The sequence below is a fragment of the Buteo buteo genome, chromosome 4 (genome assembly GCF_964188355.1).
Source record: "Buteo buteo chromosome 4, bButBut1.hap1.1, whole genome shotgun sequence".
Lineage (NCBI taxonomy): Eukaryota > Metazoa > Chordata > Aves > Accipitriformes > Accipitridae > Buteo > Buteo buteo.
In genome coordinates this window covers 56,643,246-56,662,691 of record NC_134174.1, presented here as the reverse complement: position 1 = coordinate 56,662,691, position 19,446 = coordinate 56,643,246, and the positions used below count along the sequence as shown (strand labels likewise).

General features: G+C 46.3%; 1 protein-coding gene across 1 annotated transcript in view; it reads right to left on the bottom strand.

Annotated features, from left to right (window-relative positions):
- The window catches only part of SORCS3 (sortilin related VPS10 domain containing receptor 3), a 310,251-nt gene extending 291,797 nt beyond the window's left edge, over positions 1 to 18,454 (bottom strand). The window contains exon 1 of the mRNA XM_075026339.1: positions 17,620 to 18,454. Coding sequence (XP_074882440.1) covers positions 17,620 to 18,234 — 615 coding nt within the window. The 5' untranslated portion in view covers positions 18,235 to 18,454. The remainder of the gene's footprint in view (positions 1 to 17,619) is intronic.
- Positions 18,455 to 19,446: the final 992 nt, after the last annotated feature.

The window sequence follows — 19,446 nt, the reverse complement described above, 5'->3', positions numbered from 1 at the left end:
TGATTCTCTGCAGGAAGGAGAAAGAAAAAGCATCTTAGTCCAAACCTCAGCTGCCAATAGCTATAACAGATAACAGTGCTTATCCAGTGCTTTTCATCAGTCAGTGTCAAAGAGCTTTGCGAAGGAGATCAGTTTCCTCTCGCAGGTGGGGAAACTGAGGCATAGAGGGAAACAGCTTGTCAGTGGCTAATGTAAAGGCTAAAGGATGAGCTCATACATATTTCTCAATTGTGCACAAGTAACGCACATATGAGCTCTACCCCATTACCTCCAAAGGCACTCATGACTCCATTTCAGTTGCAACTTAACTTTAGGGTAAAAAAACCCAAAACAGCCCTTTAAGCCAAACAAAAGCATTTGTGAAAATATTTTCTTGGATCTCAGAAATGGGATCAAGTGATCTAGATCTGAAGTGCAACTCCCCACCACTCTCAAACACACCAACCTCCCAACCTACCCAGCCATAAACTGATGAGTTTCTAACCAGGGCAAAGAAGAGGGAGTTTGATTTTAGTTTTTATCAACTGCTATTATTAGCAAAAAATGTTACCAAACCCATATTAAAAAAAAAACCAACAAAAAAAACAAACCAAAAAAAACACAAAAAACCCCACACACATACTTCTAAGTTTGAATTTTTCCGTTTAAATACTTCTTCCACAAAAAAAACACTCTCTAAAGTAACTGTTACTGTCTGCCCACCTACAGAACAGCATGTAAGTATCCTCCCTGCTGACTGACAAACTGACGTCAGCAAGGTAATTCCTGTAATTAAAACAAAGCAACACAATCTTACTAGCAGGGCCTGCATCAGACACTATAATCTCTGGTTTTATCCATGGAGCTCACTGCTTTCCTCCAACAACAGCAAATAAACACTGTGACCTTCTTTTCACAAACTTTATACCAAGACGCAGCATAGCACAGAAAATCAGAGGGGGTAGTATCTTCAAGGATGATTTTTTACATTAAAATAGCAACTTAATAAGGCCAGCATATTTTATACCTCCTGCATTGTGCTGAATTTGCTTTCATAATTATATAATCATAAATGTTTTGGTTTAACCTTTTAAAATAAAAATCTCAGGTATTCTATATAAAAAAATCCTTTAAACAATTCCTTAAAAATTAGGAAGATGTGAGGTTTTTTTATTTGGTTGGTTGGTTGTAATGTGGGTTTTTTAATTCAGAATGAGAGTCTATACTTGGTTTGAGTCAGAGTCTGAGGAGACCTGTCAGGGTGGAGATGGAGGTTAGGGATTAAGCCCGAATTATTTCCCTTCTGTCAACCACTGCACACACACTCAAAAACACCAAGCTGAGTAGCAAGTTATTTGCAGAGCTCTATGTACTATGTATGCTTGATTCCAGATAGATGCTACATATGTCAGATACAATTCAATGACAGATACAGCTGTGCTACTGAGCAATGTCAGATATGTGACATTGGGAATAGATGGACTTTTGGTCTCATCCAGAACATCTGATCTTATGTTCCTGGGCACATGTCCAAAACCTATTAAACTCAATAGAAATGCAAAGAATTCGCTGGCTTTGAGTCAAACCTTGTATGACAACAGACAGGAACAGCTAGAGATATTAATCTGTCAAAGAGAAGAGTTAATGGGAACTTGGTCTAATAAATATACCACCTTTACTGCATTATTTGTGCTTTAAGTCATTCAGCCTCAAGACCTAAGGAGTCTTAACTCCTGATCAAAGCCCAGATGATTTCTCTAGGCTTTCACCAAGACCCTATAAAGCACTGGCTGCACTCCTCAGATGAGCCAGCAGGACTTGAGCTAGTGGCGAACCTAAACCCAGGACCAGTGAAGGACCAGCACAGCACAGCTAGAGATGGTCACTGCCACCTCGGGAACTTGGAAAAGTGATTCAGAGCTCAGGCAATGAACAAAGCAGTAAAAGAACATGCCACACCACAAGCCAGGATGGTCTCCACGAAGGCAGTAAAGAAGCCTCATTTTTGTTTGACATGCTGTTTGGACACTGCTTGGTGGAACTTTGCAATTGAAACCCTCATCATCATTAAAAACTAATTCTAAAGGACTGTATTGCTGCATTGCTTAACCCCTTCAAGAGACAACCCTCTGCTTCACCACACAGCTCAACGGCTCGTGACACTTGGTAATTTGTCATAGCATTCATGCTTTTCTGGTTGCTGTCAGTTATGAAACACAGGTTGAAGCACAGCCATGCAGATGGAAGAGGCTTTCAAATTCCATCCTGTCCATCCTGCCAGCAGCCAGAGAAGGGGAAGGCACGTGGGTCTAATTCTCATCTTACTGACACTCCATCAGTGAGTGTATCACCACCGACTTTGAAGGTATTATTGTTGCCCTACTCCAGCACCAGGAAGATGAAAAATAAGCCCTTGAAATAAAACATGCTGCTCTGACAGAAGCCATTGCTTCATCAAGCTAGGGTCCTCATCAAGGCAAGGGGTTTTTTTACAATACCAAGGAATTAAACCAAGCACAGCAGTTTCATTAAAGAGAGAGCAAAAGAGAGACCAAAGGGTTCCAGTGACAAGTTACTCCAAGCAGAAGTGTGAGGATCCAGAACAGCATTTCCAGTCTGGCAAAGTGATCCCTCACAGCACTTGGGCTGTCTGGCCAAGTCTGTGTACTATTTATCTACCCAGCCAAACAACAACAAAAAAAATGTTCCTCAGCAGCTGTTTCTCCAGCAAGCACAGAAGAGTCTGCAATCCCAGCTCAAGGCTACAGCATAGCACAATTTTTAAAAGTCTGTTTTGCTAGTTTATTACAAACTGTTCCTTCCCTCCAACTTCCATTCATGAAGGTGGTTGCAACCTCTCAAAACAACAGCCCCTCATAAGCAGTGAAGATATTTAGCAAAGCAGTGAACTGAGAGCATGCAGTTGCCTGAAAGACTTTGGGAGATACCATGTGCACTAGGAATGGACACCTGTCTTTTCCCAGAACCAGCACACTAGCATTTATTATATATTTTCACACTGAGGTTTTCATTAGAAATATTCCAAAAGAACAGAAACTTGGCAAGTCCAGCTCAGCAGCTCTCACCCTAAAGTGTCCGAATCACAATGAACATCAACGTTTGCATTGATAATGCTGGCAACACAGGCACATGCTAGTGCACTCCAGTAAATTTGCACTTGAACATCCAAGTTTCCCACCAATTCAAGACAGGGAGAGAGATACTTGCCCACACTGTGGCAGTACCTCAAATCTTCCTTCCTCAAGTTGCAGTCTTAGTCATGTTCCCCACAGTCAGGCAACTCATTTCCACTGTGCCAAGCTCAGGATGACGGAAAAGAAAACCCAGGAAGAATGGAAAAAAAACCCACCACAATCAAGAGCAGAAAGCCAAGGAGATACATAAAGACCGACACTGGCAAAACTAAGGCTGCACACAGAAATATTCACATTAGGGTCCTATTCAGACTAGTATAAATCAAGATCTATTGGAGAAACACCAGCATAAAATCACCATAAACCAGAGTGGATTTTGGACCATGAACATCAGTTGAACAGTATCCCTTGAAAGGGCAATATGCATTTACTCGCATCCTTCCTCTCCCTTCAGTTAATGGCAGGACAGACCATTTAACCAGTGGTCTAAAGCTTTAGCTCGCATGACAGCAATCTATGCACCCTGGCAGGTGAGAATGACCCATTCAACTCTATCAACCTAAATAAGTAGGAGAAAAGCCTCCTGATAGCATTTCTCTGCCCAGCTCATGTCTGAGACAACTCCAAATATCATTCAGCCATGGCACATCTAACCTGAATTGACCATGTCCCAGACACTTGCACACTGATTCCAAATAATCACTTTCCTCCTTTCTCTCCCAGTGGGGGCTAGACTTAGCCACAAAGCAGCATAGCATCAAAATACTGCTTAAGTTCCCAGTAGTTGTGTGTGTCTTGCTCAGGGGACTTCTTTTTTTTTTTCTTCTGGTGCTCATTCATTCCATTAGGTTCATTCTCTGTCCCTGCCCTGGGCAGGAGCTGCCATAGCAGAAGGATGCACAAGGAAAATGCATCAGTACAAGTCAAGCACAAGCCTGCCTCTGGAGGGAGAGCATCTAAATAAAGAATGAACCTGAAATAGCTACCAGCATTCCTGTAGCCAGCACTGTCTGTCAGCACAAATTCACCACAGGGGACTATCGCGCAGGAGCAAAACATCTTTTGGCCCCACATTCAGGAAGGAAAAAGTGAGAAAAAACTGACCAGCATGTCATCCCACAGGCTAGCACAGGCCAGTGTCAAAAAGACAAAAACAACAGAAAAGGCCACATCTTCCCCATCACAACTGATCATCTGTGGTCTGTAGGAACAGGCTGGTAGGGAATGCGCACACTGCCTCCTCTTCAAGGAGTTCAAATTCCATATATGCCAGCAAAAACAAATAGCAAGGTTATTCCACCTGTATTATGTACAGCATACTTTAAAGACACAAGATTTGTGCAAGGTGCTATACATACACCGGGGGGGGGGGGGCAGATACAGGGACTGGGAAGCAGCCTTTCTTTTTCCCAAATGTTTACCATTAAGCACAGTTTTCTACTTATCTCTCAAAACCCTACAACTCCACAGGCATTTTCTGAAAAAATGCTTTTAGCTCAGGACAGAAAAGGTTGCAAGGACAGACCCCAACTAATTACCAGCTCTTTTCCACCTTGCTACCATTCCCTCCCATCTGCTGATCAGTTAGAGCTGCAGATGAGAGCAGAGCAGAACTGAAAGCACATGAACAGCCACATTCAACCTAAGGAACTTGGTGCGTAACTGAGGGCTGCCAAGACCCAGCCATGCCAGGCACAGAAAAAAACCTTCACTCCTGACTCATACCAGAGGCTGTATGAGTCACTGCCACTGTCCAAAGGCCATAGCAAAGGAAGAAGAAAGGGACCTGCAATCCCATATAAAGGGATCAGAGCACATGAGCTATAGCAGGAGAGAAGGAACAGAGGAAAAGCAGGCAGAATCAGCTATGGCCCCAAATCATCTCTGGTTACATGGACCTACATTTTATCTAGTTAAATAGTTATATACCTAGTTCTATGGTTATCAGGTCACATACCCTTACACACATGTAAACACAGGCATAGTATCTTCTACCTTTCTAAAACACATTTTTTATAAGCACACAGTGATTGAAATGTGATTTTAAAAGATGTAAAAAGCCCAGGAAGCTCCACTCTGTCCCTTCCCATCCTCCTCTGAGGTGCCCACATGCAGGTCAGTTTGATAAACACAGGTACAGCAAGTTTTGTACTGATAAACCTGTTGGCTACCAGGGGCAATAAATGTTACAAACAACTCTCATAGGTAAGAGTGCACAGTGTTAGACAAAGTGTTTCCCCATGAACTGTGAAACAGAAACAACAGCACTACATGCTTTTACATACATATCAACTCACTCCTGTGTCCTCACACTTCCCATGGATCAGCTCTTGCCTCTCAGCTTTGTCTCCACTAGGATGAGCACATGAAGAAATCTCTGCAGCTCATTCAGGCCCCAATCTGAGAACAGCCTTCACTAGTCAATGACTTTCATGACCATTAACCTTTGCCTTTGGAGAAGAAGATGAGAATCTCCCGTTTTACAGAAGACATAGCATTTTCAAATGATCCAATATTTTATTTTACCATCTAACATCTGATCTCATTCCTCAGTGCTGGAGTTAGACCTGCCTCTTTCCCCTTTCTGTGAGTTTACACTAAGACACCTTCTCCCCGATCCAGTTTATTGCCCATTTCCAGTAGCACTACAGGAAGAAAGAAAAAAAAAAAAAATCAAAAAAAAACCCACCACACAAACCAGAAAAAAAAAGCAGACAGAAAGCTAAGAGCCACCAGAACAAAACCTCAGCGCAACTCAGAAAGGCAGGCTTTGTTACCTGTAGTATGTGAGGTAGGAACAAGTAATGAAGATAATCTTTAATTAATTAAAAGCAAGGAAGGGTAGAATTGAGCCTGCAACAAAGAGATGCAGTACAAGCAAACTGAGAATGCTACACTGCCAGCGATGTTGCCTTTTGATTAAAGGAACAGAGTTCCCAGGCAGGCTGGCAAAAAACAATGGTGAACAATATTATTTAAGTCAATTAAGACCTCCCCAGTGCTGATGCTGTAGCTGTGTTTTAGGTTGCCTTCAAAAAGAAACAAAGTTTCAGCTTTGGACACAACAGACCATGCTGTCTGTGAGTTAGCATGGGAGGGGTAACTTTCGAATCTGTTGACCAATTTGAACTTAATTCAACAGGGGAGAAAAAGGTCACAGAGATAGAGAGTTCCTCTAAGTTCAGCTGAGTGAAGAAGCAGGTTCCAAAATAATACCTAGCCTGAACCATTGGTCACCCAGTGTCCATTCTCATAGGTGGCAGGGCTCTGGCCCTCCAGCACACCTGTAATGCTCAGCCAAGTACACCATGTGCCACTATTTACTCCTCCAAATGGGCAGGAGAATGAGGGATCACAACAGAGATGAAAGAAAACACTGAGAGAGAGCAGAGTCCTGGAAGGGCAAGCAGTTAAGTGATAAGTGATGACTAACTTCTGTTGCTTAACAAAATGACCAGGCATTTTACTCATTTTCTGATCCTTCAGAGAGCAGACAGTTCTCACAGGCCAGATAATTAAGTGTTCAGTGCAGCTACTGGGGTAGAGCCTCAGAAATATTCAGCAGATATCATAATCCAGTGGGGTGTCCTGGCCAAATCTTTTTCTGCCGTATTCCCTATCCCACGCTTTTCTGAAAGCCCTTCTGTTTAACGTTGAGCTACCCAGAAAAGTCTGGCCAATGACAGTTGAACCACCTCTATTATATTTCTGTAACACCTGATATGGACACTGTGACTGCACGGGGCTTTCTCCTGGTGCTGCTCCAATAGTTGCCAAAGTACACAAAGGATAAACATTCTCCCTCTTCTAAAATAACCGTTCTCTTAAGTAGCATGGCTATCATATTGGTTTGCAATCTCACCACCTCATAGGCAAGCCTTTTTTCAGGCCAGATTGCAAATGTGGTTTTCAGAGACCTGCCCAATACGCAGGTCTGCCTGTCTGCTTCTCCCACCACACGCTGTGAGCAAGGCTTCCCATGCACAAGGTCACCATGCTCCTTTACATGCAGGCTTACCAGTCCTGTGTCTTGCACCAGGCTTTTAATACCCAAACAGAAGCAAAACCCTGTCCCACTGCAAACACAGAGTTCATGCCATTTTGAGATAGTAGGTCTGTCCAGGAGTGCAGGGCCCCAGATACCCTTCTGCACCCCCCATCCACACCCCCACTATAGCATCAAGTGCTACCAACATTTTGCTGATTGGCAACAAAGGTAGAAAGACACTGCAGGTGGCAGAACAAGGACATTACCCTTCACATACTGCTCCAGCCCTCCACCTTGCAGAAGACCGACATGGGGATACCCAGCCCAAACCCCATCCAAGAGGGCAGGAGCAAGATTTAATTGCCCTGGCTCACTCAGGAGTCCTTCAGCTGCACCTGGTGTGGGGCAGAGACTTTTCCCCTTGGGTTGTGAAGTGTAATACAAAGGGAGAGAAAGCTACCTTAATGATTCCAAAAGGTAACAAGACCCTTGAACTTTGCACCCTACGACATTACCCCATGACAAGATTGCACAAACAGGCACACAGACCTACATGTGCCCTGCTATGACTATCATCCTAAATTATTCCAACCCATTACAAATAAGCCACATAATTCAGAGTCAGTTCCCAACCCCCTCATCAGACAGATGTGATCCCTCTCCTATCTCTATTTCCAATGGAAGCCCAAATTCATGGCTCCCACAGTCTCGCTACGTCAATTCTCATCTAGCTCAAAAGGAGCTATGATTTGAAGTAACTCAACCTGTGAAGCCATGTTGGTAAAGGGATTAGAACAGCAGACAAAGATGCTCTTAAATCACTTTCAGCCAGAACTTTGCAGTGCTTTGACTTGATCAATCTGTTAATGATTTTAGCTGAGCACATTCCACTTCTCTATTATTGAGAGTCCTGTCCTTCCCCCCTTTGCTCCTCTTCTCACCTATTTTTCCTTTCTTTCATCCAATCTCTTCTCAAAAGAAAATACACCCAGCATCTGAGCTGTGGCAGATGAAGTAAAATAAGTCCTTTGTCATTAAGGAGCCATATCAATGAGGGACAGCAGTCAGAAAACTTGCCTTTCAACTTTAGTTCTGAACAGCAGCACAATCCAGAGCAAATCCCTCCTCTCTTATATGCCTCAGTTTCTCAAAAAAAAAAAAAAACCCAAACAAAAAAACAACATCCCACAAAAAACCCTAAATGAATAAGACTAATGCTACTGACCTTCCTTTTAGTGACCTTTGAAATACACAGCTGAAATAGGCAGCATAAAAGCTTTATAAGTACAGTAATGTCTGTCACCCTGTAAGCACAAAATTGACAGGGCTTGGTGGTGAAGGACAGGAAGCCTAGAACTGAGAAATGCCCACAAATACACAGTCATCCACCCCCTTAACTTTTGCAGAAAGAATTCCCCCCCCCAGTCTTCTGACAGAAGCAAGTAAGGCAACCCTCTTTGCCTGCACCTGATTGTGTTGATCACAGCTGGAGGGGGGGTTCCAATCAGGCACAAACTGCAGGGAAAGGCTAACAACCAATTAGAGCTCCCACCCGTTCCTCCTTGTACCCATGAGGTCCTAAAGCACTTTTGGCAAGAGCTAAATAATCATGTTTTATTCATTCTCTTCCACCCAACAACTTTTGCAAATATCCATTCGTATTAAGCCTCAGCAACAGCCCTGCATGAGTTAACTCTTCCTTGTAGATAGGGAAGCCAAGGCATGGGGCAATGCACACCCCCATTAGGCACAATGGCAAGTCCAAAAATCACGAAAACAACCTGCATGCACAGCCTGCTCTCCTCTGGCACCCCAAGAATGGCCATCCGAACTCAACCCATGCCTTTCTCTCGGCCTTGAAAGTCAGCAGGAGCTCTGTGCTCAAGCCTTCCACTCCACTAACCCCTCATGGGAGTCCTCTACCAAATCCCCACAAGGGGCTCAATGCATTTCCAGAGTGTATCAGCAGCATCACTGTCCACTGAAAATGTACCAGCAGCACCCACATGTTACAGACTGACGTAGTGTCTGAAGCAGTGCCAAAGCAGTTGCTTTTAGGATCACAAGACCTCTAGCCCATCATTGACCTCAGTCATTTGCTGTGGCTCAGTCCTAGTTTTTCCAAGTCCCAAACATCCATTTTAGCCCCAAGGACACCAGTAAGTGCAACCACTTTCCCCAGGAAGAAATGTTATTTTGTCCCACCATGCAGTGGCTGGGATGCATTCCAGTCCCTTCTGTACCCCCACACTCACAAGAAAAAAAAGGCGAGAGGAGCAGAAACGTTAAGACTTGTGCAACATCCTCAAGTTGGTCCAAATATTGCGGACTCCCAAGAGGCAGGGACCTGTCAGGATGAGGACATCCTCTGCAGATCAGGCACCAGGGAGCCGGGCAATGAAGCAGCACCAGCCGTAACTGGTGTCGGAGAGGGAGAAGATCAGCAGCAAAACGGGGCATGGCAGTTGAGGAGATGGGGAGTACGCACTGCTTCAGCCAGGAACTGCCCCGATTCAGATTGCTGCCTCCTGGCACTGGAAGGGTTACCAGCACGCCTTCCCCCACCCAGCAGCACTGCTGGGGGATACTGGTGGTTGTACCAGCACAGGACTCAGGCTGGAGGGGACCGGAGCAGATGAGAGACCCCGGCACTGGGACTCCCACCTTCGGGAAAAAGCTTGGCAGCAATTAGAGACGACACAAAAAGGAGATGGTATCAGCTGCAAGGGGGGGGGGATGCTTTACCACGGCCGAGTGCATGCTAAGACTATTTCCCTCTCACGCAGGGGGAACCCCAGACAGCAGGAGTTTCACAGAGTCGATGACTCCGAGCGGGTTTTCATATCAATATTTCAGCAGCGTCTGTCTTCCCAGCGCGCAGTTCCCGGCCCCAGCTCCCACCCCCCCCCGGGCCGTCGCAGGATTTTCCTTCCTTTAGCAAATGCCCACGCTCCCTCTAGCGCCCAGCTCTGCTTTTCACGCACCAGCAACCCGGCACCCTTTCCTACAGCCTGCACCCCAGGGTGTCCAAATGACGCTGGAGCTAATTAAAAGTGATGCTATTTTGGGCTCAGAGGCCCTGTAGCGCTCTGCAGATCTGCCTGGCTAGCGTTTGTGTCACATATTGGAATAGGATGGGGAGAAAACATCGTGACAGCCTCAGTGTCAGGGACCCTCCTTGAACAAGAGGGCTTCGCCACTCATTTCAGTGGGAGAGCAATCAGGTCTCCTTCAGGACTGCGAGGGAGGAAAAAAAGTGAGGTTTAATTAGTCAGCATCAATCTTCTCTGATTTTTACTGTATGCTGGGACTCTGCTGGCCACGATGGCTGGGAATTGACCCTAAAATTTCCATAGCAGATTATTTATCAAATATGTTTAACACCTGCACAGCCACGTTCTTCAAACATGCAGCAAACTTTATTCAGTTCCTGCAGTCTCACAATGCTCCACAGAGGCAGGAAAAGAAATACTGCCATGCCCTTCTTTTGGCATGGAGGAAATGTTAACAGCAATGCTGCAGTTTTCACTGGACATTAAGGGGAAGTTAGAATTTGGGAATTTGTTTGCCTTGGATTCCTGTAGGGTGTTTAAGCAAACCAAGAATCTTGCATGCAAAGGTGGCTTCAGCAAAGCAGTATTTTCCAACTAAGGGTTATTTCAGCTTAAAATCCCACTTGGGCTCTGCCAAGTACATCACCAGATCAGTCTCCAGCATGGCTTACGGTGTGGGTCAAACCTTCACCTCCCAGAGCCAAGCAAGAGAGAGGGAAGGGTTGTGCACAAGAGAGAAAGAAGCTCATACACCCACAGCCCTGTGGCTGTAATTCAAAGAATGTAAAGGGCCCACAGGTCTCCTTGCTGTACTGCCCCATGTTTCCTCGCCTCTGTACTCATTTTTCATTCTTACCTTGCACTTTTCACTGCTGTAGGATACTGCAGGTGGAATTCTCAACTACAGTAAACTGGCCTAGATCAATCGTACATCAATTTACACTAGGATCCAACCAAATACTTTGCTGCTTTGGGGACTTTCTGCATTTACAGCTTTCAATGCTTTGCAAGGAACATGCCGTTTAATTTACTGTCCTGATTAGAGGCAGGTTGGACTCCACACCTTCAAACAGATTCTCACTGGAAGATAAACTTGACCAGATCCCAGCCAAACCCAAGCCTTAACTCCATAACTGACAGGTTTCTTGCAATTGTCCTGCAACTGATCCCAACCATGAGCTCTGGCTTGGCCTTCAATCCTGAAATGAATCTGGATTTGTAAGAGAGTACTGACTCAGGTAAGCACGTACTGCTCTCTTCCATTCTATCTACAGACATCCAGGGAGCTTAAGAAGCATGACACTATGGTATGACTTAAGTAAATTCTTGACTGTTTGCAAGACTGGCTTCTAGTATCCTTTAGTAAAACCAACTTTAAAGATCGTTGCTCCTTAACCTGTGCTTTGCCCATTAGATGACACTGCTTTCGTATTCTTTCTAAAATCTCTACTATGAATCCAGCTATAAATTTGGAAACTCTCAGAAAGTTTCATCTTCCCATAGCCTTGCATTTAAAAAAATATTTGTCTTATCTCACCTCCCTTTTGGGAAAAATTTCTCCTGCCTAACATCAATCATCTGCTCAAACCCATTTTCAAAATACTTTGTCACCTAATTGGATGAATGTTTTCCATAAAAAAATTAATTAAAGAATCACATAGCTGTTTCTGTTTGCATTTAAATCACTGTGACAGCTTAGCCACAAATCCTAGGCCTCATCCCTGAGCATGAAAAAGTCTGAGTGCTGAGGCCTGAAGGGAAACTGCTGACAGGCACCTAGAACAGGAGCAGTTCTGTTACTGAGCTCTGAGCTACAAGAACATTGACATCTTGCTGTGTTAGGCAAGGTAATGGCCCAGGGAATCTGCCAGCTTCACAGGATCCACAAGCAACATCAAGGCTCATCCACTGGACATCAACCTGACTTTGCAATGAAACCAGTCTGGAGAGAAATAACCCAAAAAATATTTTCCAGACACCTTCTTCCTGCTGTACTGACTCAACACAACCATAAAAGCAATTGTCATGCAAGACTTTAATTTTTATTTCCCCATCTTCTATTTGAATATTAATTAAAAATGGATTGGCAAAGTCCTGGAGAAGGACTTCAGTGACAAACTTCATTACTAAAGGTAGTGGAGAAGTGGTAATGCGTCAAGACATCGTGACACAGCCGGCCCACCTTCAATGGCAACGAGACCACAACCTAGCCAAAAGCCCTTTGAGAAAGAAACAGTCTAGAATAGTAATTAAAATATCTACCAAAAGCAGTACAATGAATATGATTGCTCTGTCACCATCTTGCACTCTAGGAGTAAACATTTTAGACTGAAATCCAACTGGACTGTTGGAGCAGTCACCCATGGCTGACAACTAAATGCAGCATTGCCTGTGTAAAGATTCATTTTCTCCCCTTCCACCCTTCCAAGCATAGCAGTCTTTTTGGAATTGCAAATATTGCCCATCTCGTTCTGCCCATCACACACTGCATTGCTAGGCATCTTAATGAAAAACTACCTGGCACACAGCAAGCCCATCAGCCTCCCCAGTTTGCAATTCGCCATGGGAGTGAGTAATGTCTCAGCATCAAACCACCAGCACATTAGCAGATCACACCAGAACACTGCCAACAGCATTCAGAAGAATCATTCCCGGAAGAGACAGGCTTCACTGCGAGAACTTGTACAACCTGCTTTTCACTGCCAGCCCTCGGAACTTGCACAGGGTAAAGGAATAGGATCAGTGGTAGCAGAGGAAAAAGAATCGCACAAGCCCATTCAGAGCAGGGTTGTTACCATCAGATCATGTCTATGTGAGTCTTGAAAATCTCCGAAGACAGAGGTTCCCAAAACTTTCTGGTGCCTTGCTGCACTGCTTTCTTTGAGAAGAAACTCTTCCTAATGTCCAATCTGACATATGTTGCGGCTGTTGCCACATGTTAATTCCTCTTCAACCAATAAGATAAGCCCCATCTTCTTTCTAACTCTACTTCAGGTGGCAGTAGGCTACTGTAGTACTATTAGCCTCCTCTTTACCAGAGTCTTGTCCCAAAGACATCTCATACTCCCAGACTTGGAGTGAATCTCACAACCACGTTAATTGTAGAGGTGACAGCCACAGGCTGACTGGACCTCTGGACAAAACAGTGCAGCATGGCTGACAAGTCAAAACAAGGCCCCAGCCCAGTCTTTCACCAGCTCTGATCCTGCCTTCCCCAACTTTCAGAGCCTAGATCATACTCTAAGCATCAATGCAGTTGTGTGGTCTGCACAAGTAGCAGCTATACCACTTGGGCACACTATTCTGCTCCAGGTTTATCTTCTGCACTGCTGCACTGCACTGAGATAAAAATATGCACTGCTGACATTTTTCCCATAGGATGAAAAATCCAAACCCTAGGATCATACAGGAACTTGGCCTGGCTGAAGCAACCTGCAATATTGCACATGCCTTAGACAAATGCCCTCTCCTGCTTTTACTGTAGCATTATAGCACATTTCTTCATCTTTATGTCTGAAGTTTGCCTCTGGTTACTAGAAAGGCCTGTAGAGATGTGATAGCTAAAGCACACTCTGATCATAAGCTGAGGCCTCTCCACAGAAAATGAATTGAAAATGTCTTCTAGAGGTTAAAAGAAAGCTAAAAATGTGCATATTTGCTTTTTATATTGAAAAAAACCACCCACAACACCACGGAATTTGTAGTACTTCCATCGTGGAAAAAGCAGGGGCAGAATTAAGTACTTCCTATAAACAGCTACATTCATCAGAGTGACAACTCTGAAACCTAATGACAACAGTCCCCGTTTACCATTCCACTGGTGATCATATCAGGAGAGCAATCTGAGTAAGTGTGTTTTATCCACTGTAGCTTGTTGAAATCTCTTGAAAAAAACTATTGTCAAGAAACAAGATAGCAAGATTTAAAGCTGTAATGGCATTAAAGGTGCTGCTACTTATTTTTGGAGGTCCTTATCCTAGAAATCAGGAAGAGAAAGGAAGGAAGAAAGATAATCTGACGAATCAGATCATCTTCACAGGAAGGTTGGAGAGAGCATCTGGCGAGTAGAACGAGGACAAATTTCATGCAATAACATAACCACTAGAGAGACGGAAAACAAGTATAGAGGATACAACTGCTCACGGAATGGCACATCTGCACACAGTGTGTGTTCAGAGAGGAATGACTTTGAAAAAAGAATGGCTTGCAGATCTTCTGGGAATAATAGTAGTTTTCACTAAAAATTCTTCTTCCTTCAGAAAAGCCTTAGCCAGAAAACATTTTATCTGATCTCTACCAGGTCCCTGAAGAGCTTCAGTGACCACAATAAATGCTTCTATTAGGGCAGACTGATACTTGAAGCCCAAGTCTCCCTTTTCTAGTATCAGACACACTGAATTAAGCCAAGTCCCCTTCGCAATAACACAGAGAACACAAACCTCATTTCTACATAGAATAGTATTTTTTCATTTTCCTAACAATTTCCACTTGAAGATCTTCAGGTATTGTACAAAGCAGAAATGAATTCTGCTCCACACCACCACTTTGTGGTAGCTAAGTAGTAGTATCCTCATTTAACATGGAAGAGGAGATCCAGAGAGGTTAATTGTCTTTCCTAAGGTCACAGAAAACGCTTCTGGGCAGGACAAATCAGAGAACCCGAATTCCCCGATCTCACCAGCCTTTTGCCTCTATCCTAATCCTGACCTCACTATCTGCAAATGGAGAAAACAAAAGTTTGTTGCCTGGAAGGGATTATTTTTTAATAAGTTAAATTGAGATTTGAGGGACATGGGAGAAAAGGGGGATAGGAGACAGAGGGGAAGTTGCTCTTAAAATAATTAAAAAAAACCACAGGAGGTTTTTAACATTCTAGGTAACAGGACATGCAGCAGCTGCAAAGATCTCCCTTTTGTGGAGTGTCTGTAGATCTGTATGTTCCAGTACAAAACTGATTTTTTTATTACCATGCTTTCCTCTTCTTTGCAAATCCATCCAGTTGTTAGGAAACCCCCACCACTAATGTCTGATTTGAAACACACTGCTTCATGGCATGAAATTTGATTGATTGTGGTTTTAATACAGAAAAAATGCCAAAGCTACTGCTTTGGTAGCCTGAAAACAACAGCATACAGACATGTCCTACCTACGCTCCTAGGTCATCTGGCATAATCATGACACATGAGTTAATATCTTTTGTCCATCTTCAATACACTTCCCTGCTGCTTTACGTCTACTGTGACCTAAGAAAATACATGCTTTGAGGCGAGAGAGTGGGAACCAATGTGGCTGACAAAAGAAGCCACACTGTTTCCCTGAGTGACCTTGGGCAATTTGCTTGATGTTCCTGTGCCACAGCCACCCCAACAGTAGAATTAGGTAAAAATGAACCGCAGCAGAAAAACAGGCATTGGATTCAGCCTTCTCTGCTAACAAATGAAAGGACCGAGGTTCAAGCATTTAACTTTCCCTCTACACTGTTTAAAAAAAAACAACAATTAATCACTGAATGCAGTGTGTTTTCTCCAAGAGACAGGAAAGAAAAGGTCTCCAGATGCTAAACCTCATATTAGAAAAATCACTTAAAGGTAACGCTAGTATCTATTAACATGCTTGCTTTTCCTTCCTACAAACGCTGTACTGGCAATAAACATCAGTCTTTTGCTTTTGCTTGTGCTTTTGAGTTTGAAGCTTTCAAAGCATGGTATCTTGAGGTGCAAAATCTTAATGGAAAGTTGTGAACAATCGAGATGTTTCCCTTTATTACCCTTCTCGGTCACCTGGAGTTAAAGAATAAAGGAAACTAGTTATTTAATGGCATATTTCTGTAAAAGAAACAAAGGCAGGAGGGGGAATTTTGTGGAAATCACTTTCTGACCTGCACTTTAGAAAAAAACACCCTTTCTTTCCCCTGCAAATGCCTACAGAATCAGTTTTCTCTGCTACTTTAACCAGAAATACTCAAAACTATTGGAAATCTATGCTGGGAAGAGATGGGGGGCGGGTGTCTTAGCTTCTTTTACTCAACACCCCTTGATTTAGGACCGAAATGAAACAAAAGAGAGGGCATATAGGTTGTTTTCTTCATGACATGCCATGTTATATTAAAAATAAATAATCCTAGAGACAAGCATAGTGCTGAAATATACCATGCAGCTGTTTTCTCTTGAATGTTTGCTTTCATCTTTAATGAGAGTGGAATTCATGTTTGGCAAACACAACTGCCTTTAAAAAATTGGTTAAATCAAAGTAACATCCACATTGCTGTCAGAATTATTGCCTAAGTAATAACAAATAGAGAAAAAAACTTCCAGTCGAAAAAAATAAAGAGGTGGTTGAATTGCACATTATGAAGCTATAGTTGATGCATAGGTAGATAGATAGACAATTTGCTTTTTAATGACTAGTAACTTTCATGAAGAATGTATCTGAAAATCCAGCCAATCTGTTTTATGCTGTTAATTGCTTTATGCCCATTTCCAGTAGTGGCAAAACAATAAAAGAGGCATTTTCAAGGCAGTGACAAGCTATAACAATCAGAATAATGGGAATATTGTCACCAGACATAAAGGTTTCCTGGAGTCCTTTAAATTACACCTGTTCTCAGACTTTACATCAGAGTGGAAATAGTATTTCTGATACCAAGTTAAAAGAAAATTGAAGTTCCGTTCACAGCCATCTGCTGGGCATTGCAAAGCAGAGTGTGAGGGAGGGCCCCGCACTATCACGGCACGACGGCATGTGGGCTTTTGGGACACCCCCCACATGCACACACAGTCCCACAGACTTTCAGGGACACCCCAGTGACCCGTCGGGGAGAAGGCACGCGATGCCATCGATTTTTTAGGAACTTTTCACCGCCCTTGTGCTACCTGCCTCCTTTCAGAGCCCCTTAACGTGCTGTGGGGCTTTCCACCCCTTAACGAGTCGGTGGGATCTCTCTCGTCGCCAGCATTGCAGAGCGGGGAACGGGAGGGCTTTTCCACCGCCCCGTCCATCGTTCATGCCCTGGCACAGAGGCAGCGAAGCGTGCCGAGCTGTATATTACAAATGAAGAGGCAGAGAGCGAGGGAACCCGGCCGTGCGGGCACATGGGACGGACTGGAGCGGGGAGCCGGGGGTCCTCCCTGCGCAAGGGAGAAGGCTCCGGCCAGCCCGGCCCCTTTGGCGGCGCTCCCACCGCGCTGCCCCGGAGACCGCAGCTCTGCCTTCGGGGGCGGGGGTGGGGGTAGAAAAGCGTTCCCATCCTCCTTCGCCTCTCCCCAGGAAAACTTTTCTCTTTTTCGGCCGCCATCGCTTCGTGTGTCCCCCCCCTCCCCCTGGCCATAAGAGCGAGGTGCCCGCCAAGCGCCCCTCTCCTCCCCGCAACCCCCGGCCGCAGCGCCGTCCCGCTCCCTCCCCCGCCAAACCCAGCCGGGTCGGGTCGGGTCGGGGCGATACTCACGCTGCTGTTGTGCCCGGACCAGTGCACCATGGCTTGGTTGTGCGCCGCATCCCCGGTGAGCGCGAAGGTGGTGCTGCCCAGCCGCGGCTCCTCTGCCCCTCGCAGCCGCGCCGCTCTCCCCTCCTCCGGCGGCCCGCGGGGCTGAGCCCGGCCGCCGCGCTGCCCCTCGGCCGCGGGCACCCCGCGGCTGCCGCCCGCCGGCAGCGCCCGGCGCCCCTCGCTGCTCCGCCGGGTCCGCGGCGCCGCCGGGCCCCGGCCCCCGGGCGCGCCGCCGCCCGCCCCCGCCGAGCGGAGCGCCGCTCCCCGCGGCCCCGCGCGGCCCCCCGGCTCCCCGCCCGGCAGCGGCTCGGCGGCGGCGGCGGCCGCCGCCCCGGCCGAGCCCCGCGCTCGGCCGCCCGGCCGGCTCCGTAATCCTCGCGGCGGCGGCGGCGGCGGCGGCGGCTGGCGCTGCTCCTGCCTAAGGCGAGACGAGGAGGACGGCCAGGAGGGCGACGGAGACGAGCAGGATCTGCAAGTTATCTCGGCGCCGGTGCAACACCAGGAGAGAAGTAAGAGCCATGTCCAGGCGAGGAAGACGGTGTGGCAGGTCGGAAAGCAGTTGGTCCCCTTCTCCATGCCTTGGCGGAGCGAGTCGGGGGGCTTGGAGAGGGAGGGGGGACGAGGCGCTGCGCTTAGGGCTTTTTTTTTTTAAGGAGAAAGGGGCCAGATTCTAATTATAATAATTAGTACTTGCAAAAGGCTCCTCTTTCTCTCGCTCTCCTTCTTTCTCTTCCCCCTTTCTCAGCCTCTGAGACGATGACCAGGAAAAAAAAAAAAAAAGGAAAGAAGGAAAAAAGAAAAAAAAAACTCTCTCCCCGGTAGTTGGATTCTGTTCCCTACTGTTGGTGGATTTTTTTTTTTTTTTTTTTGAAAAGTGCTTTTCAGTGAAACTGTTCACGTTCAAGGATTTGATCAAGTGAGAGGGTAACACCACACGGGGGGAGGAGCCCCGAGCCTTGCCAAGCCGCCGCCGCCGCTGAAATACACCACCGAGTCACCAGCCGCGCTGCGCCGCGCCGCGCCGCCGGGGGCCGGGAGCGGGGCCGGGGGCGGGAGCGGGACACCGCGCCGCACCGAATCAGCTGGAGCATCACCCAGCCTTTTCTCCTGATTTGGTATGTGTGCTCCTGCCTCAAACAAAGCAGCCGTCATTCGCTCTTTCTCCTGATGTGTATTTACATATACTCGTATTTACAGCGGTAGAGATGTATATATGCATAGGTACACCCTGTAGTATATATGCACGCGTGGGTATGCACAAAGGCTGGGTGTGGGAAAGGGGCACAAGGCAACGCAGCTGGGATGAGTGGCTCCTGCGTGACTCCCCGTGTGTAAGAGCGTACCCACGGCCTCGGCCATCCAGCAGCACCGCTCCGGAGCCGGCTCCGGGCATGTGGATGTGCCCGTCCCGAGCGGAGCCTCCCGGCCGTGGGAACCCGCGCGTGTGCGTGGGAATCCCAGCAACCTTGCCACCGTCCAGGAAGGGAGACTAACAGGATTTATTGGGGGGGGGGGGGGCGAATAACCAAGAAAGGGCAGTATCTGCAGGCAGCTCACTGCAGCAGTATCTCGGGACCGTGTCGGGAGGAAGGAGCGAGGGAGATGGATTTCTTTAGGTCACGACAGCGCAGCGCTCCCGCTCCCATCGCAGGGATGCGACACTTCCCCCCGGGCAGGACACCCGCTTTCTGCCGGCAAAGCCCAAGGAGCCTTTGCAGCTTCAGCCCCCGGACAAGGTGTGAGTCGTCGCACGGTGCGAAGGGGAGAGGGCAGGCTGCCGCCTCCCGC